Source organism: Taudactylus pleione, unplaced genomic scaffold, assembly GCF_031769625.1.
Source record: "Taudactylus pleione unplaced genomic scaffold, aTauple2 ptg000048l, whole genome shotgun sequence".
Lineage (NCBI taxonomy): Eukaryota > Metazoa > Chordata > Amphibia > Anura > Myobatrachidae > Taudactylus > Taudactylus pleione.
This window is the reverse complement of record NW_028284450.1, coordinates 2,028,745-2,054,334: the sequence shown is the minus strand read 5'-3', so window position 1 is coordinate 2,054,334 and position 25,590 is coordinate 2,028,745. Positions and strand designations below refer to the sequence as shown.

General features: G+C 44.7%; 1 protein-coding gene across 1 annotated transcript in view; it reads right to left on the bottom strand.

Annotated features, from left to right (window-relative positions):
* SELL (selectin L) overlaps positions 1–25,590 on the bottom strand; it is a 279,488-nt gene that overhangs the window by 11,042 nt on the left and 242,856 nt on the right. The window contains exon 9 of the mRNA XM_088460537.1: positions 15,032–15,160. Coding sequence (XP_088316663.1) covers positions 15,032–15,160 — 129 coding nt within the window. The remainder of the gene's footprint in view (positions 1–15,031; positions 15,161–25,590) is intronic.

Below are 25,590 nucleotides of genomic sequence, written 5' to 3'. Positions count from 1 at the left end.
GAATCATTGGGATTGGTGATAAGAGGTATGCTGTATAAAAACTTAATGTAATAGTCATTGCCTCCTCTATGAACACCTGAGAGTCTCATGACCGAGCTACATACAGAAGTAATTTGTGGCTTAACCTTGAGCCCATTAGATCTACTTCCAGTTGACCTCACTTCTGGGTCAGTTGTTGGAAAACCTCTGGATGCTTAGAAGTACTATCCTGGGTAAATGGCTTGATGGCTTAAGTAATCTGCCTCCCATTTCTCAACCTCTTGGGATAAAGGTTGCGGAGATTGCCGGTATATACTTTTCCAACCACCAGAAATTTTCTGCACTTTCCTTCATTGGCATAGTACTGCAAGTTTTGCCTTGATGATGTCACACACGTAGGGATATGCGGCTGTGTTCCCGGGCTGGGTCTTGGGTCTGGATTGTTAGGGTCAGCTGCGCGCTGGAAACTACTGGGTTTAATGAAGTTCCTGCGCATAGAGTAGAATTACAGGATATGATCCGAAGAGATGATGTAGCACTAGCAGGTTGGCTGTGATACTATAGTCATGTACTGGAGGAATAATGGATGAACTGGACTCCAAGTAGATATTGGAAGACGACTGGACTCAAGGCTGGTAACGGAGAGTAACTGGACTCCAAGTTAGCACTAGAGAGCAACTGGACTCCGGGTTGGTTCCGGAGGATAACTGGACTCTGGGCTGGTACCGGAGGACGGACTGAGTCTCACAGAGACAACACACGGAAGGCACCGAGAAATCACTCTGAGGAGCACAGTAAGGAAGCTCACTGACAAGGCTATGAGTCCTGTTGCACTGGGAACTTGATACTGTTGCGAGAAGTCCTTTTATAATAGCTGTATTATAAAAGGACTCAGATTGGCTGAGGGCTAAGGAGAGGCTGTTCCATTAGTGAATGTGGTGTCACATGATCCTGTCCAAGCTGGCTGCACCCATCTTCCCCGGAGAGCGGCACCCGGACCATGTGGGATGCCAGACCTGCTACGGCAGAGCGATTGCAGGCGCCGGCTAGGAGAAGTCAATGAAACCCACCGGAGAAGACGGAGCCTTCCACAGTACAGTGTGGGAGCCGGAGGACGCTGAGGGTCAGTGTGTCACGACCGGCTGTATGGAATCCCCTACTGTGGGGTGCAAGCCAAGGTTCAGGACTGAAGGGGGATTCTGAGACGTGGGGCCCGTACACAAGGTCTCCTCATCCACGAATACCAGTCGTTGACGAGACCAGTACAAAAGGTGCGGAGTCTAACCAGCCGAGAGGTGTTTGCCAGTGACCCCTCCAAGTGGGATATGGGCTTAGCTGCACCCAGCTGGCAGGTTGCGGTCCTTTGCACTGGTGACTGATACCGTGGGAAATGGAAAATCTCGTTACAGTGGCCCTAGGGAATATTTGTACAAGAAATATGCTAAATACCCTTGTATAGCTTCTAATATATACCGAAGGGTCTAGGAGGCACAATGGCACACAGGCTTGGATGCTGTAGTGACAGAGGCTGGATGCAGTAGTAACTGCAGAACAGAGGCAGGATACTGTGGTGACAGTGGTATTTGAGACCGGATGCAGTAGTGACTGCAGAACTGAGGCTGGATGCAGTAGTGACTGCAGAACTGAGGCTGGATGCTGTAGTGACTGTAGAACTGAGGCTGGATGCTGTAGTGACAGCGAACTGTAACTGAATGCAGTAGTGACTGCAGAACTATGGCTGGTAATTGCTGCAAGCACTGGAGACAGGGGCTGGCTGGCAACTTTCAGCCTGGGGGGCAACACAGGCAAGTGGCCCCGGCTTTCTCCCCCCCCAAAAAAAATCAACCAGTGAAAATATTTTTTATATATAATTTCAACGACCAGCACTCCACCAAAACATGTGTAAAGAAAGTACATTGCCTTGGTGCCCTCCCCGAGGATGTAGTCTCACGGTGCAATATCGGCAAACAATAGGTCATCTTAATACCAACGTTTGAATCTCCTTTATTTATTAATTTATTATTTAGGGTCCCTGAGGAAGATCTCCAATATAGGAGATCGAAATGTTGGCATTAAGATGACCTAGTGTAACTTTATTGTATGGATTGGAGTCCTGTGAGTGCTGCCATCTGTTTGCTTATATAAAAGCAAAGCATATAAATACCCGTCCACTACCACTTTGGCTGTCCTTTTTAAAAAAAAAAAAATAGTCTAGTAAGTCGATCCTCCACAACACGTCAGTAATTATAGCACTCAGGAGCTCATTCAGACCCTCTCGCTATGATGCGAATGCTCGTAGATGACCGATCACATTGCGTATGCGCGAACCACAGCGAGAGATCAGGAAGCATACTCTCGCCCACCATACACAGCCCAGCTGAGTGAGTGGCAGGAGAAGGCGTTTGTGGGTGGTGACAGGGGCAGGCCACTAGAAACGGGGGGGGGGGGGGGGAGGTGCGAACGCAGGCATGCCTGAGTGTCCGAACGCCGTTACATAGGCGTGCATAAATAACAGGCAGTGTCATTGTACACGTCACCTGGTTGAAATACACACTGAAGTGATCGCAGTGCTTGCGGCAGGGTATGGTCAACCTTAATCGCTGCAATCGCATCCGATGGTGCTCGATGTACCAATGGTTTCAAGCACTTCCAGGAGATGACGTGTGCAAGTGGGCGTCTTATGAATGGTTGGTGGGTGTCTGCATACACACAATGATCACACGCCAAGACATAGTGGGCGTGCGAATGTCTTGACGTGTGAAGACCTGCCTTGCTGGGCGTGCGCTGGATTTGCATACGCATCTAGCGAGTGTTCACATCTAGCGAGAGGGTCTGAATTAGCTCCTCAGAGCCTTAATTGTGGACCACAGCTCCCCTATTTGGACCCGGGATTCACAAGACATAAAGTATCTGTAAATATGAAAAAGAAGAAAAGGGGGTGCTCTATCGTGCATGAAGCAATTTTATTCATAAGGCATAAAAAATGTCTCCAAGTATCGAAATAATATGCTTGTACCAGATTAATTAACACTGTGGGCTGGATACCACATGACATTTCCTGCAGCCCACACTGGCAATGCTCAACCACGTTGTTTTTCTCCCGGGAGAAGCACACTGCACCGTAAGTCAGCTCACCAGCCACGACACGTTGGGACACTGGGACTCCATGCCACGAAGAAGACACCAAGGGCTGTACACACTGCGTCAGTCAGATCACACCCTAATGCTTATTTCACACTGACAAAGGGGGGGTCCTGAGGTGTCGGGAGGGGGCTGCCCTAGTGATGGTGGGAGGGTAATAAGTGGTGGCTGCAGTGTTGCCAGCTAGGGACACAGTGAGCTAGATGTGGGGTTAAAACTGGGGGGGGGGAGTGATATATGAGGGTGACACTGGGCTGGATGGGGGACAGTGTGATGAGAGAGGCACTAGGCTGTAGAAGGGGAGTGGGAATGGCTGGAGTGTTCTAGGTGAGAAGGAGGCAGTGGGCTGGTTAGGAAGGGGAGGAGACACTGGGATGGTTAGGTGGGATACACTGGCATTTGGGAGATCAGTTATAGATGGTAAGAGACACTGGGCTGGACAAGGGGAAGACAGTAGGGTCAGTGAGATGGGGTATTACTGGGCTGAAAGCACTAACCTGGACTTGCTGGTCTGGTCCTACAAACACTCTCCAGCACCGCACACGCTGTCTGCTGCCTCCTGAGCAGCCCCCGCTTAGTCTCCATCTCGCTGCTGCGGTTGCTGCTAGGATTAGGAAGGGGACACTGCCTCACTTTATGTCCAGTGTCTGTGGAACTTTTCTGGACCGTAGGTGAGGGGGAGGGGGGGGCCGCGAGGGGGGGGGGGGGTGTCAGGCCGGCTTGGCTGGAAGATAGATAAAATGCCACGCCAGCGCAGGAGTGCAGCCAGCCAGCCACAGTCAGAGGCAGAGCTGTGAGGAGTCACTGAAGGCGGGGCCTCCCCCCAGCTCCCTCTCTTTCTAGTTGTCATCACTGAGGGCCGGCTCCCGATAAGCGCTGCGCGGGGCACATGTTTCAGAAAAATAAAATAAAACAAAACTGTCCGGCTCACCAGAATCTGCCCTTGGCCAGGAGGCATGCAGAGGATGCTCCCCGGCTGCTTAGTTTGTTACACGAGCTTCAAAAACGGCCGCACTGATTATCCGCTTTACACAAACTGAGTGGCCGGGAAGCATCCACAGCATGTCTCCCCGGTGCCAGTGTGTATGGAGCATAAGGCAACTGGCGGCCCTATAAAACTGGATTCATACCGGCCCGGGGGGCAGATGGCACCCTGCCCCCCGGCCCAGTCCGCCACTGACTGGAGAGATATTGTGAACTCACTGTAGCACAATGCTTTGCTATTGCTGCTGTCACAGGAGATACTCAGAACACACTGCAGTACAATGAACTGGTGATTGCTGCAACACAGGAGAGATATGCTGAATACACTGGAGCACAATGATTAGGTAATTGCTGCTAACACAATGGGCTCTATTTATTAACATTATTTTTACTAAAATAAAGTGAAAAGGGGTGTTTTCACACCCTTTTCACATTATTTTAGCATCATCTATAGTTATTACAGGGCAACTGGAGTAGAATTCATAAAATTGTACTCCAACCCCTAATTATCACTTACTTTTAGTAAGCAGATCGCATTTCCCATAATTGTAATGGGAAATATGATCCGACCAAAGTTACTAAAAATAAATTGTAAAAAAATACCGGGGAAAGCCCTGTGGTAATAACGCCACCTGGAGGTGGCGTTATCCAGGCTCTCCCCCGGTTACCGGGCTCCTACTCTGCTCTACAAGGCAGAGCAGAGCCCGGAGCCGGTCCCAGTGATCAGCTGTGTGGTCTAAACAGACCGCAAGCTGATACACTGCAAAAAAAAAAAAGTAAAAAAAAAAAATTCACTTACCTGACTCCAGGGACCGGTGGTCGGGGCTCCGGTGATGACTCCCCTCCGGTCAGCTGGTCTCCCATGCTGCACTGTGGCCGGGTCATCAGGTGATCGGGTTCCAGAGCAGTATGGGATATCTGCTGACCGGAGGCATGGAAGACATCACAGGAGCACCGATGACTGCAGGTAAGTGCTATTAAGGGAGAGGGGGTCACGGGGGCGTCCGCGATCGCGTCGGGCGAGGCTGTCGGGGCGGGGCTTAGTGCCGGGGGGGTAGCAGCGGCGGCCGGTCGGTGCATGCGCGGGGCACTAGTCACGGTATATTTTTGCTAAAATATCGTGCCTAGAGTGCAGAGGGGATTCGCAGGGACAGAGCTTTTTTGCAAGCTCTGTCCCTGCAAGGGATTTGTAGTAAATCACTGTGATATTGCCTGAATTCGCAATGTGAATTCAGTCGATAATATCACACTACAATCTGCATTACAAATGCGGATTGTAGTAAATAGAGCCCACTGCAGCACAATGAATTGGTGATTGCTGCAACACAGGAGAGATATGCTGAATACACTGGAGCATAATGATTAGGTAATTGCTGCTAGCACAGGATAGATACTCAGAACACACTGCAGCACAATGAATTGGTGATTGCTGCAACACAGGAGAGATATGCTGAACACACTGGGACACAATGATTAGGTAAATGCTGCAAGCACTGGAGAGATATTTTGAACTCACAGTATCACAATCAACTGGTAATTGCTGCAACACAAGAGAGATACTCAGAACACACTGGAGAACAAGAGTCAGCACTGCTGAGCACAGGAGTAACACAAGGACAGACCTGGAATGAAGTAGCATCAGCAGACACTGGAAAATGACAACATTGCTCAGACAACTTCCTGGAGCTCTGGAGCCGGATATATACCCAGGGGTAGCAGATAATTGGAGCACAGCATCAGCTGACTGAGATCATGCTACCATTGGTTTGGATACTGTCACATGATAGGAACTGTCATGGCAGTGCGCATGCTATGAACTCCGATCCCCAACACACACAGCCGACCACAGAAGTTCGCAAGCACCTAAGGCAGAATGCTCAGCACCTCGCCAATCACTGCACCAGATGTCTGACCGAATGACAAGTCAGGGGAAGCCGGCGCAGAGGTGAGAGATAGCCGATTCTAGGCTGAACCTTGACACAGTGCCAGCAAAGGTAAGTGGCGGGGTCTAATTCTGGGGTCTCCAAGGAGGGCTGTGACAGATGACTAATATTTGCAGCTGCTGTTACATTGTCTGACTGAACACAAATTGGATAACACCAAAGAAATTTCTGAGCCTGTATGAGAGCATATAAGATTGCTCTCAACTAGAGAATATTGTTTGGAAGTCTTCATTCCACAGGAGTACACAAGCCTTTAAGATGAAGATTGAGTGTGACGGCTCCCCAAACGTGGAAGCTTGCATTGTTTGTCAATACAGTCTATTGACAATGGACACCCTTGAGACAAATTGTTTTGCTTTAAACACCATAGAAAAGAGTGTCTGATCTTCTGAGATAACTGGAACAATAGATGAGGATTTTGCCAATGCCATCGGGCCAGTAATTGCCACTGAAGCATTCTGAAATAAAATCTGCTAAACAGAACTGCTTCTAAACACTAGACCATTTTTCCCAGCAACTTCATGCAAATAAGAGCTGAGACTCTGTCCCGAGACAGTAAAGGTGGTTACACACCTGACAGATATACTGTATCTGCAGATTGAGTGATCTGCAGATATACCTGCAGATGATGGTCGTTCATACACACTGAATGGCCATCATCTGCTTGTGCCCTTGGGTCCTGGCGGCCAGGGGGCAGGTCCCGGTGGCCAGGGGGCAGGTCTAGGGTGTGTCCCGCTTCCCTCCTCGCGGCTGCCGTTGTGTGTGTACGGACAGTCTTCCAACGTAAAGATGCAGCTTCAGAACTAAAATGAGATTGGAATAGAAGCTCAATCCTTCCTGTTCCATTAGGAATGGAACCAATGCTCTTAAGTTTTGCAGAAACTGACTTGGCCCAAGAACACTTCACCGTTTCATAGAATGTTGATGAATCGGCAAGGCAATGAAATATTTGGGTAGAGGATCCTAAATAGTTATTATATAACTTCTGCAGACTGTACTTCCTGGCAGTTGATCAGATGTGGATGCCATCTCCTGATTCTTAAAGAACCACAGACGGACCCCCACTACTGAAGAATCTGGATTAGGAAAGAACCCATAATGCAGATTTACTTTTCGGGCTTCTTAGCTCACACAGAGAGCACCCGGCACCGAACACTCATGAAGTATAGATATGTCCTTTCTCATTTAGCCTCAATACGCCATGCAGAACGATATGCCTGGTGCGAGTGAGCCACCAGGTCCCATGCAACTCTGCTAGCGTCGGGCGTCTTTTTTTGCTGAAAATGAATCTGTCGCAGTGCGATGCAACTAGAATGCACCAGTAGATTGTGCTGATTAAAATGATATGCGACATTTGGCCCTGATTCAGAGCCGCTCGCCACGCCCCCGGCACGCCCACCATCGACAGCACGCCCCCTTTGGTGCGAGACCCGGAGCGACAGCTTGGCTGTCGCAGTCCGGGTCTCGCGCATGCGCATGACGGAGCTCCCTCCGTCATGCGCATGCGCAGTGGGGACCATCGACCCACTTGCGAGCGTGCTGCCGCTTGCGAGTGGGTCTGAATGACCCCCTAAGTCTCTCCAGTTCCATTTTCAGTCTTATTTGCACACAAATATACAAGTGTCACAATTCAAAGTAATCAGCACAGTCTCCTGGTGCATCATAGTCGCATCACATTGCGACTTAGAAGAATTTCTGTAAAAAAAATATACAAACAAAACTCCCAGAGCAAGCAGAGTCTCACGGGACCAGGTGTGCCATAAGAGTCTGTTTGGCGTGATTGCAAAAAAAAAAAAGAGTGAGGACACTCTTTTACCTTTTACACTCTTTTACCTGATAATTACCCTTGCTGGACTTAACTTTGGAGGTGCTGCCCTTTTCTGCCATAATATACAGAAAGAAGAAACAGGGACAGAACTAAGCGTTCTCTTTTTTTTAAAAACAGATATTGTATATATACAGCATATATATATATATATATAAAAAAATATACTAAAACATATATGTCTATTCTCAAATATATATTCCAATAACAAGTAAATAGCTAAATAAATGTGTCTCACATAAAAAAAATAGAGAAACAGCAGTCACAAGACGTTCAGGGGCCTAATCATCATCGGAGGCTGTATGACCCCCGATGATTAAGTATTGATCTCGCTGCGAGGGATACTTAAGTATCCTTACAAACAACACAAACAGAATTCAGGCGCATGTATTAGAATTACTAAATTGATATGAAGTTGGTAATAATCTGCAATTAGAATCCAATCAAAACCTTCTGCTGCTCCTACAGAGTATATCTGTAATACTCTAGATATATATACATAGAATTGTTATTTAACAACAATAAGGAGCGCATAAAGATATAGAAATATATCACACAATTTTTAATATATAAAATATATCTATAAACAAATCAATATAAATATTTAAATGATATGCACAATAAGTATTAGCACACATTTAAAAACAGACTATTATATATCCAATGATAATTGTATGGAAAGAACCTGTGTGAATTTAAGAATAACTTTGTCTGATTTAGCCCCAGTTGGGGAGCAGCCAGTTAATGTCCTTAGAGACAAAAATAAAGTTCAATTGCCTTTGGAAAAAGTATAATATGATTTCTCTCTCCAGAGAAAAAAATCAATAATGACACCAGTTATATTAAGAATCCACTTCTCTAGTGAATCGTGTCTTTAAGTTAATCCAGAAAAGCAGTCAATATGGACAGGTAAATTAGGATCACATTCTCTCCATTTGCATATCTTACCACTGCCGGTGTTAGGAGCAGTGAGAATTCTCCTGGAGCAACTGCCACTGATCTGTGGAATGCTGACTGCTGCTATCGGGAGCGATGAAGGCTCTACTTCAGACGGCTAGCGCTGTTCTACAAGGCAGGCTGATGGTGTGAACACGGCACACTTCACAGGAGACAGTAGATAGCTGAGCACATTAAATCTGTTTCTGCTCAGAACAACCTGTCAATCCAATAGAGTTCTATCTATAAACGGCTGCTTTCAGGCAAAAGTGTCCCTGAGAGAGAAATCATATTATACTTTTTCCAAAGGCAATTGAACTTTATTTTTGTCTCTAAAGACATTAACTGGCAGCTCCCCAACTGGGGCTAAATCAGACAGTTATTCTTAAATTCACACAGGTTCATTCCATACAATTATCATTGGATATATAATAGTCTGTTTTTAAATGTGTGCTAATACTTATTGTGCAAATCGTTTAAATATTTTATATTGATGTTTATAGATATATTTTATATATTAAAAATTGTGTGTCTTTATGTGCTCCTTACTGTTGTTAAATAACAATTCTATATATACTTAAGTATCCAACTCGCAGCAGGGGAAACTTTGCACCGGAGTAATTCATTATTGCTCTGCTGCTCCGAAAAGCGGCTGTCCCCTCGGTTTGTATCGCAGCTACAGCAGTAGCTGCGTTATTTACCTCCTACGCATCGGCGCGGCTACGCATGCGTGACCTAAGGTCACATATACGCAAAGCAGGCGGAGAGGTAGTGAAAACAAGCGCCATCTGAAGATGACGCTTGTTTCCGCAAGCAAACCCCGAAATCTTTCAGTTTTCGGAGTTTGCTGAATATCATGTGGTCAATTTGGGACCCCTGATGATGAATGGCTCGGTAACTAAAATATGCGGAAACTAGCGTTGGCCATTTATCGCTGATGAATAGGCCTCTGCAACAACTAGTGAAGAAAAACTCTCTCTGTAATGGTTTCTCTCTTATGATTAGAAGTAGTGTTGCATAAAACTGTGCTGCCACATTGATGGGAAGTTATTCCTGACTGAAATGACCACTTCTCTCAGAAGAAGCCCGTCTATGATATTCAAATAGGCTCCAAATGGCGTCGTTCACAATGTAAAATGGTGCCTGGAAGCCCCTGTGTAAAGAAAAGGTTTCCCTCAGCTTAAATACTGTAGATTCACTGGTGTCCTGATTGTCAATCGGGAGGTGGTGGTTGGGCGGGGGGGTTACTCTCTCAGTCGCATAGAGTATCAAGCTGTTTGCTGATTTATACAGTTATAAAAAAGCAACAAGCACAAAGAATTTCTAGGTGGTGTTTATAAAAAATATATACACACAGATAACTTTTAGTTAAGTTTCTTGCAATATCAATTAAAAAACACATTAATTTTGTGTAGATTGTCTTTGCTGTATGATGAGAAATAACATTTAGTATGAGAGAAAAGGAACCTCTATTGCACCAGGAAATTACTTTGAAAATTATGAATTTTATGTTAACTCCTGTACATAAATAAATATGCTCAATTAATAATCAATTAAAGTAGGGGGTGCTGCCATAGACTAGATAGGAGTAACAAAATGAGTCTGCAATTGGTACACTAAAGTTTAAATAAAATATAACTTTTATTAATTTAAAATAAATTACTATATGCAGGGGCAGAACTATGGGAGACAATGGAGGCGCCTGCCGCTGGGTGCCAGAACTGAAGGGGCACCTCCTCTATTGCCCACAATATATTCACCCCACTTAGGGCTGTAAATATGTACCTGGAGTGTACCATCACGGCGGCCCAATACATGGTATTATCCCTTTTTTTATGGGGGGCGAGGGGCACCAAATTATAACTTGCCTCCGGGCATCTGGGATGAATCTACGCCACTAACTATATGTATCACATATATTAAAAACAAGCTGCAAAATATTTGTTCAAAATTATATAAATTGAAAAAAAGTGATAAATATAAAAAATTTTAAACTGTGTGCATGTCTTGTGACTTCTTTTTCAAATATGTTTATGTATAATAAAGTGCTCTAGGAGCCTATTCATCATTACATAATTATCACTAGTGATAATTATGTTTTAAACTCTCTACGAGTTTAAAAAACTAAAAGGAGGTATTCATCATGCCTCCTTGCCTAAAGTATCACTGCCGAAAAACTGCTCTTTTTTCTGAAAAGTGATACTTTTCCCCTGCAGCTGAGGAATCCATAAGGATTTCCTCACTGAGGGGCCTATTCATCATACCTAAAAATTAAGGAAAATGTCCTTAAAAACATTATTTTAGTGTTGGTGAATAGGCCCCTGAGTCTGCCATTCCTCTCCTACCCCTCTCTATAACACAGCTGTCCTCCACCCCAGACACCCCCCCTCAGAATTCTAGAGACCCCTGCCGCCGCCGCAGGTGTCCGTTCCGGGCCGGCCGCCGCTGACCCGCTGGTGTTCGTCCAGGCCCCCTTCAACCTCTCCCCGGCCTCCATTGTAAGTAACTCCCTCCCCAGATGCTGAACATTATCTCGCACAGTATCACTCACAAGTTCCGAAAAAAATGCCTTTTCGGAACTTGATGAATTTCGGGGGAGAACTGTTACCAGGAGATGTCTCCTAGGGGCCTATTCATCATAACTTAAGGTAATTCGGTTCAGAATTTGCATGGAGTTCTACCTAATTACTGGAGGAATTCATCATTCCTCCTCTCCATAAGTATCTATTTCGTAAAGCTGTCATATTTGTGATGACAGCTTTTCGGGAAATAGATAGTTTTCCCTATATACACTAACTTAACGCAGCTGGAATCTGTGCTGCGCATGCGCTGTTACATTCGTAAAACCAGCGCATGTGCAGCACTGCCTACAGCTGCGGTCATTTTGTGTGTCCCCCCCTCCACATACCTCCCCCCCTGTCCCGCACTTACCTGCCCGCTGCTGCGCCTCTGGCTCCGGTGTCTGCTCTGACACATGTTCTCCCAGCAAACCACAGTACAGTTTAGAGAAAAAAAAAAAATGTTCCCTAAACTTTATTGTGTTCTCCTTTTAGAACACAGTGTCAGAGCAGCCACCGGAGCCAGAGGATGGACCAAAGCGCCGGATGCAGACGCCGGGGGACCTGTCCACGATGACACAGGTGTTACCTGCTATTCGCCTCCTCACAGTGGTGGATAGTAACTACATCAACTTCCGAATATACATAATTTTCGGAATTTGATGAATAGCATAATTTCCATATTCCCGTACTAATGTATGGGGAGTGTGGAAATTAACGTAGGGGGAAAAAAACAGGAGATATCAGTGATATCTCCTGCGTTAAGTCTCTTCATGAATACTAAAATAACGGTAATTAAGGAAAATGTACTTAAAAACTTTATTTTAGTGTTGATGAATAGGCCCCCTAGTAACAGTGATATCTCCTGTGTTACACTGTTAATGAATAGCCCTGACCCTTAATTTTTACAAAAGTAAGGGAAAATTTGCATTTTCACATATTTTTGTAGAAATTAAGGGATGATGAATATGCCCCCTAGAGTTATATTATTGGTACAATTCGACCTCAAAAGAATAGATCTGTTCTAGTTCATAGTATCTATCGTATTCTTCTTACTTGACTCTTCCTACTTAAAGATTTATTAGTATAAAAATATTGATACCTCACTGAGCTGATTAAGCCAATAAGAGAAATGTGACTCCAGAGAGAGGATTCTCAGTCTCCCCTATTGAGACTGAATCGTGGCTCCACTCCTCACTGTAAAATGCAGCGAATCACAGTGGTGTCACCAATAAATAGTCCATATAGAGGTCAATCATTCCACCCCTACTTTAGCATTTTCCAAAGTTGTACAGATGTGTCCTCATGCATCATTTTCTCTACGTGCCAGGTCCTGTGAGACTCTGCTAGCACCAGGCATCTTTTTTGATGAAAATGCATCTTAGTTGCAATTAGGGATGTGCAGGCTCGGATAGGTTCGAGTTTGCACGTGGAGTTCGGATTTTTCCCTCCAAAAAAACGGAACTCAGAACGAGGCAAAACGTCATCTTACATGGACGAACATCATCATTCCTGGTCTTTTGTCCAGGAATGATGATGTTCGTCCATGTAAGATGACGTTTTGCCTCGTTCTGAGTTCCGTTTTTTTGGAGGGAAAAATCCGAACTCCACGTGCAAACTCGAACCTATCCGAGCCTGCACATCCCTAGTTGCAATGCGATGTGACTAGGATGCACCAGTAGACTGTACAGATTAATTTGATAGGCAACAGTTGTATATACGTGCGACCAAGTCTCTGAATCTATATACAAAGTGCTATGATGCAGCGGCCACTGCTTTTTTCCACGACAAGTACCATTGTGCTTTGTATACAGACTCAGTGCAGTCTCCTGGTCATTCTTGTCCCATTGCATTGTGACAAAAAGACGCCCTAACAGAGTTGCACGGGACCTGGTGACTGACTCGAGCCATGCATCTCTCGCCGCATGGTGTATTGAGGCTAGATGTATGAGGACACATCTGTATTATTTTCAATATAATCTGTGATGTAAAAAGAGTTGCGGCCTACGAATGCATCAGTGCCCTGCATAGACATCACAGGTGTTTTTACTGTATATTATTTATAGCGTTTACCAGTTTTCATACATTGGTATAAGTGGTTCTATTACAAGTATTATCAGTATAATATTCTGATTAATTGCCTATATTGTGCCTATATTGTGGTACCTTTGTTTGTACTGACTGTTTGTCTGTATACAAACTTAATATTACTTAACATATTAAATGTACAGGGCTGGTGCAAGGCTTCAGGGCGCCCTAGGCAAAGGTTCACAAGACCGCCCCTGAATCCCCCAAACCCTTCTCACATCCACATCCACTACAGCTCCCTAATAGTATTCACCTGTCCAGTATGACAGGGGTGATATAGCAAGACTGAAAAGTCGACAAATTGTGATTTTCTTTCCTATGAATAAAAGATCCTTTTTTTCTATATATATATATACACACACACACACATACATACACAACACCAGAGGATTTGCAAAAATTAAGGTGTATTTTTAAAACATTACAGTACAGCGTTCAAGGATAATACAGTATAATTGTAGGGTTGAGCCATATCTCACCTAGGAGGCTGACATTTCAGGGGTGTAGTTATATCAAGAGCAGAGGAGATGCAGGGTAATATATACTGTAGCTGTAAGGACCTAAGATATTGTCCAGATCCTTTATCTGCTCCAATGTCATGCACACTTTGGGAGCACTAAACCCTTGCTCATCTCTATCAGCTTCCAGCAGCAGGGGGGAGGGGGAAAAAAAATGACAGGTGCTGCACTCATTTACTTCTGATACACGTTATAGTCAGTGAGCAGCACACATCACTTACCACATGCAGCTGCTGCTCCCTGCCATGATCACAGCTCCTCCTCTCAGAGAGAGACTGACTCATCATGGGGCAGAGCTACTCTGTGACTGGCTGGGACTGGAGTGAAGGAAGGGGAGAGAGAGGAAGAAAGAGCAGGGACGGAGCTATCGTGTTGGGCTGGCTGTGTGAGGAATGACAGCCTGGCCAGCACAGCTCAGCCTAGCACAGAGAGCAGGGGAAAAGTGACAGCACCTGTAAGCACACGCAGTTGCTGCCGGCAGCATGGCCATGTAGATGAATGATGTCTCCATCAGAGATATCCTACAGACTTCTTGTAGGCCGGCTCAGAGGCGCCCTCTAGTGGTAGGCGCCCCTAGTCAAATGCCTACAGCTGCCTAATGGCAGCGCCGGCTCTGTAAATAAATGTATATTCACATATTAATGTAGTTCACTGGCTACATAAAGAATTTGATTAAGTATTCTTCTTTCAATCACAGCATTTCACAGATAGGGGGTAATTCAATTATTTTCGCCTGCATCTGTGAGTAATGGGCGGCCTGATGGAGCAATTCAATATTTGCACTGTTTGGGTGTGAATGTCGTAGGTGGACACATTTCTGCTCGCATGCTCCTAAACTGGAAATTTGCAATAAATGCTTGTTTTGGGCGCGCTAATCAGGACTTTATTTATATGGGTTTAGTTTTTTTGCAATTATTTGGGCGCAATATGTGCAGAAAACAAACAATTGAATTTTGCCCCGTCTCTTTAGACATAGGATAAGGCGCGGTTGGAAGCGTAAAAACGATTGAATTACACCCTATATTATTCATATAATTTGGAAAGCAGTTATGTAATTACCTTTTTTACATCTTCTGATAATCAACCAAAAAGCAAATCCTAGTGTTAGTGCACTTGCAGCAGTCACAATCCCAACAATAAATACTGCTTTTTGATGGTCCAGTGGATGATGCAGGAAACTCACTTGTGCTAAAGGAATAAACAAATATTCAGTAAACAGAAAGCAATAACCTAAAAGGTTAGAATATATTGTATATTGTTGAAACAATTTTATAAACACTTGTAAAACTAAGTAAACTGAAATATAAATATTTTTAATTGGTAGCATATATTATTAATAATAGAACATTATTTGCAATACTGTATGTCTACACAATTTAAAAGAGAATTCTGCTAATGGAGACATATACTTTAAGAGAAGACTTTTAAAAATCTTGTTCCACCATCACATAATGCATACAAGAAAAAAGAATTTACCACAAAATCAACATATTAAATTACAATGTAATATACGAAATAATCTTTCCAGGGAGAGTTAAAACTTTTTTTTGAGGACAAAACAACTGTATAAGGCTGGCTGATAAGGGTGTACATGGATGCATGTACATTATCATGTACAGGCCTCCATACTTCTGCTGGCTGTTCCCCCAATTCCACAATCGTATTAGAATTACCAATCTGCTGGTCAGAAATACCGATCGGCTCCCATCTACGATTGACGATCCATAAGATAATCTGTGAAATTCTTCATGTTAAAAATCCCTGATTTGCTGATCACGATTATATTTTGGCATTAGCAAACCAGGGAAATCCAACATTTTGGATTTTAGTGATGCTCTGACCCCTTCGTCTGGGGATCAGGGACTTGCCCCAGTCCATCACAGATATATGGGGGCTTTAAGACTAGTGTTAGGATTCTGCTTTGTTGTTAGTGTCAGTCACTGACTTTCCATGTACTGTATGTGCCTTCACTCACTCTGAGCTGCAATAGAGGTGTGCAAGTGTGAGAATGTCTGTTTCTGCTGTGGTATACCTTGCATGTCAGGGCTTGTTTTTTATCATCAATATTTTTTATTGATTTTATGCAATATAAGAAAGCACAAAAACATAACAAGAACATCACATACAGATGCAGCCATGCTCATCGTTGCTGCTATCACGCCATACAGGCAGCCTAGTCGCGCCATAAAAATAGCAAGGTAAGGCGCACTAAGGCACAAGAGAATCCACAGCATGCAGTTACATAGCTTCACCACTGGGTGGTGATTGCTCCATTAATGGAAACTAGTGGCATCATCGATGATTGCCATACCCTTTCCCAAGGGTTCAGTTCCCACTAAGGTCACTTTTGTGTACAGTTTTCAATGTCTTTAGCGGGCGCATGATGCGGTGGCATTGAATAGAAGCAAATGTTGGTGGGGGATGGTGTTGAGCCATACAATTAGCTCAGTGAGGTTGAATAGTATTAATGTTTTTATGTTTACTCCATACGTCTTTTAAGCACAAACTGCAAGTTTTTTTTTTTTGGAAGTACACCATTTTACTTCGGCCGCTGAGGACTTTATAAAGCGGGGGTCCCTTATGTGAGCACACTGCAGAAAATAATGCTCAATGCCTGTACTAACATTACAGTATGGTTAAAGCAAATCATACTGTAGAGCACAGTGCAGTAGAGCTGTAGCGTACAGTATTTCAATGTAGAACTCACCCATGCGCAGTTGTGATTTTCAAAAGCGACATCTGGTAAATGAACACAAGTATTACACTCGCTGGCAACTACATATGCCACACTACACCTCAAATCACCATCCAGCTCCACCCTACACCAGAATATACCACCCTGAGACCAGGCGCAGTGCGGCTAGATTATCACACTACAATATACGCCATAACGAGGATCGATGAGAGTGGCTACATCTGTAATTGGGAAGGCATACAGAATGGAAAAAAGGGAGGGTAAGGAATCACATATCACAAATGGCAATAAAAAAAACCCCATCAAAACATTTTTGACATGTAAAATACAAAATGTAGCACGTAAAAAACAGAATAAGTCTTTCAAGGGCTCTCAAGGATCATCAATGCACTATATCCATCGGAAACAAATTTGTGCCATTTAAACCATTTTGCTAATGGGGAGGAGGTTGAAAAGGAGTAGGGCACCCCTAGGGTTTCCATTTGAAAAGCATAATGGATTTTATGTAGAATTTTATACAAGGACAGGGGGGACGTGCACTTCCAATGCTGCACAATGGCAGCTCTAGTAGCAATCAAACTATGCCCCAAGAGATAACTGTCTCATTTAGGGGTTCACTTCTGAGGTGCAGGGCACCCCAAAAAATTGGGGTGAGCGTTTGGGCGTGGGGCCACCCGGAGTTGCTCTGGCTGGGCCTTTTTCAGGGCATCACCACTTAATTCACATAGATACTTTTTCATCTCCTTTTTATTTGTTTGTTTATTTATGTAATTTTAAGTCTCTCTTATTATATTAACACTTATTGATTATCTTTGCACATCCATACTTTACACTACACTATCACCTTCTTTCCCTTTTTCGTGTGATGCCCTGGGGATGGTCCTTGACTGAATTCTTTTGGGGTGCCCTGCGCCTCAGACGTGAACCCCTGAATGTTAGGGACGCCGTTATAGAGGAGCCTGTATGTAACTAATACCTCTGAAGTTCTATTATCATGTAGGATTCAAGTATTTTTTCTGATATTATTGCAGTGTGCTGGAGGGAATATCCTTTTTTTTGTGGTTCAGAATAAACCCCACCCTTTACAAGCACCTGTGCAATATCATTAAGCTGATGTGAGCGACCAATACACTTTTTATTTACATATTACATAATATATCAGCAATTTTAGTACTCTCGCATGTCTGCCACATTGAGACCTAGTGGTCAGTGATTAAACGTGCAAGGGCAGCCAAGGAGAGGTTACTAGTAGGTAACACAATATTATTAGCAGAAAGGCGCAATGTCCCCGTTTTGTAAGGATGCCAAGTACAGGGTCTGCGTTGTGGGACGCAGACTTTCTGGACCTGACAAAGGGGTTCCGACGGCGATGCTGTGTAAGTGTCAGCTTATACAGACTGGCCAAGGGCAGCGACCATCGCGACCGATGGTTGCAGTGGTGATCCAAAGCAGTATCTACAGGTACTACACTAGGGTCGCAGATGCATACAGGAGGTGTCTATTTCCTACAGACACCTCCTGCTGCATTTGCATTTTACATGTATGGTATTGCACAGCCTCTTCCCTGCTGCTGTGCAATATAGTCCATATTGGAATCTGGTCCATAGCTAATACACACTAAACAACTATCGTTGTTATCCAAACTAAAGGTCTGTTCAGAGAATCGTGACCAAATAATTGTTTCTCTGTACACACTCAGATTGTCGTATTAAACTGTGCCAAATGTTCCTGCAATTTACACCCAGCAGCTGACCTATCACGTGGCCATTTGGTTGAACATACACACTGCACGATACCAACAAACTATCTTTCAGATATACAGCATCTGCCGTGCAGCATGACCAATGCGATATATCTATATTGTAGTCATTGAAAGATTGAGTGTACACACATAAAGATGGTCGCTACAACATATCGTTCATCATTGCTGCACACGATATGCCATCTAGTTTTTACCCAGCATAAGAGTACAGGAACAATATTTGCCTTCCAGCAGTTTTACCCAATTCAATTGAAAGGTTTTCCATATTAGTAGTACAAACTAATTCTTAAAATTACTTATGCTGAAAACATTTAGATCATATGTTTGACAGATGAACTTGGGGTTTCCGAGTGATACAGCGTCCCGGGTCAGGTCTTCCCGCCAAGCTCAGATCTTAGACTGAGGCAAAATGTAATTTTCCCAGAAATGTCAGATCTTGAGTGTTTTGGACTGCATGGCTCTGTGGGCGACACAATCGCTGCCCCATGGCTCTTGCCAGAGCCGTAACTAGACTTTTTGGTGCCCTGTGCCAGAAAGAGCATTGGCACCCCCCTCATTTTTCAAAGGGACATAATACACCCAAAAAATGGGAATGGCCTCATGGGGAAGGGCCAGGGAAGAGATAGGGGAGGCCAGGAGATGCTGGGGATGAAATAAGAGGAAGCTACAAGTGAGAATGATAATAAACAGAAATTTGACAGGCCCAGACAGCGCCCCCTGTCCTGTGGTGCCCTGTGCGATGGCACCGGCCGCACTACCCTAGCTACGGCCCTGGCTCTTGCTTCTGGCTAGCAGGGTACTTGGAACATTTCTAGATGCTCTGAGCACTGCTGTGCTTCCAGGTGCTATCCGGCCCCGCCCTGCCCCCTATGCTCGGCTTCATGATGTCATGTACAAAGGGGACAGGGCCCGTACAGAACACATTAAAGCCCTGTTACAGCACTGATATGTCAGATACACTAGCTAGCAATAACAACTGCAATCCAGGGGACCAGTGCACTGCAGTGAAAACAAAGAGACTACTGTGTTTGTCAGACATAGCGGACTTGTAATCTAGTGCTGCAAAACAAACAGGCTGTTGTGCTTTGATATTGTATATGTTTGTTAGCGTGCTTCCACTTATTTTCAAAAGAATATATCAGTATCACAGACCTCTGCACTGCAGTATATATATATATATATATATATATATATATATATATATGATTCTCCTTACAAAGAACACACTTGACAGAAGTTGTCCTTGTTGGTTGGCTTCTTACTGAAGCAAAGTGTTATGTCAGCACATTTACATCCAGCATATGGCTCCCTTATGGCGCGTACACATCAACGATCGCGGGTCCCTATGTAACCTGGTCGATATCAACCTGGTTGACTGGCATGCACTGCCTATGGACGATGTAGTTATTGTCCATACTGCCCAGGGCCGGCCCGCCCGTTACGCTGACTACGCAAGCGCGTAGAGCGCTAGCCGGAAGAGGGCGCTGTGAAGCCGCCGCCCGCAATTCAGTTCCCGGCGCAGCCACACATACTGACTGCCGGTCAGGAATAGGTTTGCTGATACTGGCCGGGAGAACATTGGCTGCCTTGTAACTCTGCAGCACCGCCTCCTCTGGCTGCGCAACATGGCATGATGACATCACGCCGGCACAGCACCCCCGCCCACTCGCTTGCCAGCTTAATTATGCACTTTACAAATTATGGAGTAGTTACACACAAATGCTCCAGCCTCATCGTAGGACGCCCACATGGTGAGCAGTGAATACCACCTGTCACTGGCCTAGAGCCTGGAGCAGCCTTGGGGGAGGTAGGAGAGAGCTGGGGGGTTGGGGTGCATTATAGCTTTAGTTTGATTACTTAGTTTAGTGTTTTAATGAAAGAATAATATGTAGTGATATATATATATATATATATATATACACTCCCAACAGCTTTTTTTTCCCCAATAAATATGTTAATGCCTGGTCTTTTAAATATATACTGTGTGTGTGTGTGTCTCTCTCTTTCTCTTCTATATACACATATTTAGTGGAAAACAAATTATTGGTGTATGTGTATGTATGTATATATAATAGTGGTGGTGGACTGATACACTTGATGCTGTGTTCGCCCACCAGGAGTTAGAGGACTGCACGGCAATCCAGGACTGGACGCTCTGACCAGAGCTGGACGCTCTGACCAGAGCGCTCGCTCTGAATCAGGGCCCACCTCCATAAATATGGAGCGTCCTCCTGGACGCTCGTATAGCTGTGGGTCATCACCCACAGCATATACAAGCGTGCAGGATGATGGTCGCGATGGTCTTGACCATCGCGACCATCGCCACTGCGAGCAGAAGCCTGCGGTTGAGTTTCTCAACCGCAAGGCCAGGAGTGATTTTGGCTCTATCAGAGCCAAAATCACTCCCACTGACATTACTAGTGATGTCAGTGGGGCCGGCTTCTGACGGTAGGCGTTCCCTTGGGAACGCCTCCGTCTGGCAGGCACGCCCACCAAAGGGGGCGTGCTGTCAATCAACATCGACAGCACGCCCCCTTTGATCAGACACTACGAGCGAAGGAAAGTCCTTCGCTCGTCGCGTCTTGCGCATGCGCACGACGGAGCTCCCTCCGTCGTGCGCATGCGCAGTGCAGACCATCGACCCACTTGCGAGCGGACAGCCGCTCGTGAGTGGGTCTGAATCAGGGCCTTTATTTCCAAGTCCTTTAGTGCTGTGCAGTGCTCTAACCCCTGGTGGACGAACACAGCATCAAGTGTATCAGTCCAACAACACCATATATATATTTGTTTTCAAAGTGGATAATGTTTGTTGATATCTTGCTGTTTTTTGTTAGTTATTATTATTATTATTAAAGTGGACATATTGCTATGTATTTCTATCATAGAAATACTTAACTTCAAATAGAGGTTTTCTATGAGGTCAATTTATATATTAATTATTTATATAGCGCATGCATGTTCCACAGTGCGTTTACAGAGAATATTTGGCCATTCGCATCAGTACCTTCCCCAGTGGAGCCTTACCACATGCACACACTAGGACCAAACAGCAAATTTCGCACTGCGGTCAGGACTTTAGTCGGGTTTAGCCGCTTTGTGCGGCTAAACCCGATGCTTTTGGGTGTCTCTAGGGGGAGCCCATCATCTCCGGGAGTGCTGGGCACATCCCCAGAGTGAAGAAACGGTGGTTTGAGGAAAGGCCATGCCCCCTTTCCGGACAGCTCGCACTGTGTCCCAAGTTCAAATGATTAAATGTATGGCTCGTAGATGTAGCTTTTCCCACGAGACCATGCCCCTTTCCTTTTTTCAGGCTCGTGTCTTCTGTACGCCCATAGTCCACCATGGGGCGCCAAAATCGATCTTCGCTTACCAAAGAAATAAGGCTCGGCCCTGATACTGCCCACTCATCACTGGTCATTTGTGGGTTGGAAGACACCAAAATCTGAATGATAACAATATGAACAATATCATTATCGTGCATTTTTATCGTACCGTGTGTACACACCATTACACTAAGCAAAACATTACCAGCTCTCTGTCACCTGGCTGTCTAATTCAGTGTCAGGAGCACCTTCCCCTAGAATCTCAGAACCTTTATTCATCACACAGACTCACACCAATTAGACCCATGTAGTGCAGCTGTGTTTTAAAGGGTATGTAGTCACATTGCCGGCGGACGGAATGCGGGCATCGGGATATCGACGCCAGCATCCCACCGCCCAGAAATATACCAACGCCGATATCCAGACAGTAAACGGGATACCGACGCCGGCATCACGAAGAAGCAGAATCTATATCGTCCGAACAGGTAGGTAACGGCAAAGTCCCCGGGGAAGGGACATTAGGTTCAGGCACCATTGAGGGGGGGTTAGGGCCAGTCACCTCCTGGGAGGGTTAGGCTTAGGCTAGGGGAAGGGGGGGTTAGGGTTAGGCACCACTGGGGGAGAAGTTAGGGTTAGGCACCCCCCGGGAGAGTTAGGTTTAGGGTGCGGGGAGAGGGGTTAGGATTAGGCACCACTGTGGGGGGATTAGGCACCCCCTAGGGAGGTTAGGGTTAGGCACCACCAAGGGAGGGTTGGGGGGGGCCGGGGTAGGTTAGCCAACTTACCTGCTGGCATTCTGATCCACCCGGCCTTCCGCTGTCGGGATTTCAGCCGGCACCTATTCAGCCGCAGGCTAATCATACTGATTCCTTTTTAAAGGTATCCAGCCTCTTTGTTTCAAGGATTGAGTCATGTTCTTTACAGCAGAACATAGTAAAGAGCCTTATTTCCCACAATATATATATATATATATAGCCCAAAGAAAGGCGGCACTCCCGGACTTAACGGTGCACAATTCAAGGTGCTTTATTCAACGTCTCGTGGCGAGAGCCCTCGTCATCAGGACACACAAAAAAAGTGTACAACAGTGCAACATTTAAGCTCCCTCCTCATCGTGCAGCCCGTTCCTCCGGCGTCCGTACGACCAGTTCCGATTTCGGATGTGACGTCACATTGGATGTGACGTCCCCTGGGTCCCGGAACGGACAGCACCGGACTATGAAAGTTTACTAATGTAACCACGATGAAAATCATGCTGGCCAAAGTGACATGTGCAATAAATAACAAAAGATGCATAAATATAAAAAAACATTGTGCCACATATATATATATATATATATATATATGTGTATGCCAATACAACAGTGGCACCAAATATCAATGTAATAATAAGTCACTAAAATTACTTGTGCTTTATCAAAAAAACTTATCTTACTAAAAGTGCTAAAACAGTGTTATAAATCCATGCATGGAAAAGTACACAATTAAAAATTTTATTAAATATACAAAACCACTACTGTACATACTGTACACTTAAGGGCTGTCACAAGACATTGCCTCAATCATAAAACATTTATAAAGCATAATGAAGCAAACCATCACTAAAACTACATCCCGGCATATAATGTGTATGCTGTAAACAATGAACATTAATATGGTACAGGCCAGTAAACCAATTTACAAAAAACAACTTAAGTTTAACGCCTCATTTAATCCGTTAGGGCTGACCATATTTAATGTAAAGATTCACTTGCTCTCTATTTGAAGCTACCTCTTAGAACTGTCACCCACCCTGATAGAGACCAGGACCTGATCTATCACTCTATAATGGAGCATAGCCATGTTGTGATTGGCTTCCACAAAATGTCGGGCCACTGCTTGGTCACTGTTGCCCTGTGAGAGGGCTGAACTGATGGCCGCTTTGTCTCTCTGTCTGATGGCCACTCTGTCTCTCTGTCTTGCCCATGTAATGCAACCCGCATGGGCAAGACAGAAGGTATACAACATATTTAGATGTGCATGTCAAGGGATATTTAATGAAATATGTTTTACCAGTGAAGGGGGGTGTCACCCCGAAACGTTGAATAAAGCACCTTGAATTTTGCACCGTTAAGTCCGGGAGTGCCGTCTGACTTTTGGTCTGTAAATGGGGAGTGCCATCCCCTGGGCATACCAGCAAGGTAAAATCTACGTTCCAATGCTGAGTGCTGGATTTGTGGAATTGATTATATATATATATATCTATATATATATATATATATCTATATATATATATATATATATATGCATATATATATATATATATATAGTCACTTGTGTATGAAGGCAGTGACAGTGTGATTTCAACCTCAACTTCCTACAAGCTTATTTGTCCAAAAAATTCTGTGCCAGGTCATTCAGAGGGAGCTGTACCCCATGTTTTAAAATCCCAGAAAGAAATTTGTGTTTATTCTGCTGAGAGCTTTTGGGCTTTGGAAAAAAGCTGGTTAAGGGTTCTTGGGATTATGGATGGAGAGTGAGGGCAGGCTCCACCCATTGGGCACAGTTCAGGTTTTAGGCCCTTTAGCCTTATGCTGGGTACACACTGACAGATATATTGGCCAATCAATTGATAACATGGAAGGCATAATTAACTCATTTTGCTACAGGCTACAGCAGTTGAGGAGATACGGAGGCAACAGCACCTAGATCGTGAGGTCTTAAAAGAGGTGGTGTAACATCTCGCAGCCCAGCCTGGAAATGCATCCTTGGATCTCCCAACCAGCTCCAGCTCTATACGAGCTAGTTATTTGCTTCAAAAAATGACTATGGCTGATGATGTGGAAGCGTATCTGACCACATTTGTGAAAACTGCTGTGCATGGAAGTTGGCCTAAGGAACAATGGCCCGACCAGTTGGCAGCTTTTCTTTCAGGTGAACCCCAAAAAGCTAATTTTGATTTAAGCACTGCAGATGCTCTGAACTATGAAAAGCTAAAAACTTAAATCCTACCTTGCCTGGGAGTTACACTGTAAGTTTGAGTGCAACCAGTGTACTGCTTGGTGTTCTCCATGGACATACTGTACCTCTCTGCTCAAAAATGCATGACCTTATCCACCTGACCAAGAAGTGGTTACAGATGGTTGAAAGAGTTGTCATGGACCGTTATTTGAGGTCTCTGCCCATGGGTTTGCACAAGTGGGTGTGCCATGGGGACTCAAAGACAGCTGACCAGTTAGTAGAGATGGTGGAGAGATATCTGGCAGCAGAGGAACTACTGACCACACTGCAGCACCCCCTAGATTTACAGAGCACTACAGTAAAATGTGGTAATACTGATCCTTGGGAAAAGAATGCTGGGTAGTTAAGGGAACATAAAGATGCAGAGACTGTAGGTACTGGGTCTGGAGATGGGCTGGTGGGACCAGGAAGGTCCTCGCCACACAAAAGACTTGATAATCATGTGTTTAAATGTTATAGATGTGGTATGCCTGGACATGTTATTACTAATTGCCCATTTGTTCAAGAATCCATGCAATGTGATTCTGCCTTTGAATGTTGTAGGTTGTCTTTCTTTGCCGGGTTAGCCTGCACTGCTGTATCTATGGCTGAGCCAAAAAAAAAATGTGTGTAATTTCTGTGGAAGGCAATCAGATAGAGGCATTGTTAGATTTGGGAAGTTTGGTTACCCTGGTGAAAGCTGGGTTAGTAAATTCCTCAAAGTTCCAGCAAACAGCTGTGGTTGTAACTTGATTACATGGTGACACTTGGCATTATAACACTGTGAATATTGAGACCCTTTGTGGATCTGCTATTGTCAAGGTGGCATTGTCCCTTCCTTGGTACATGATGCTATAAC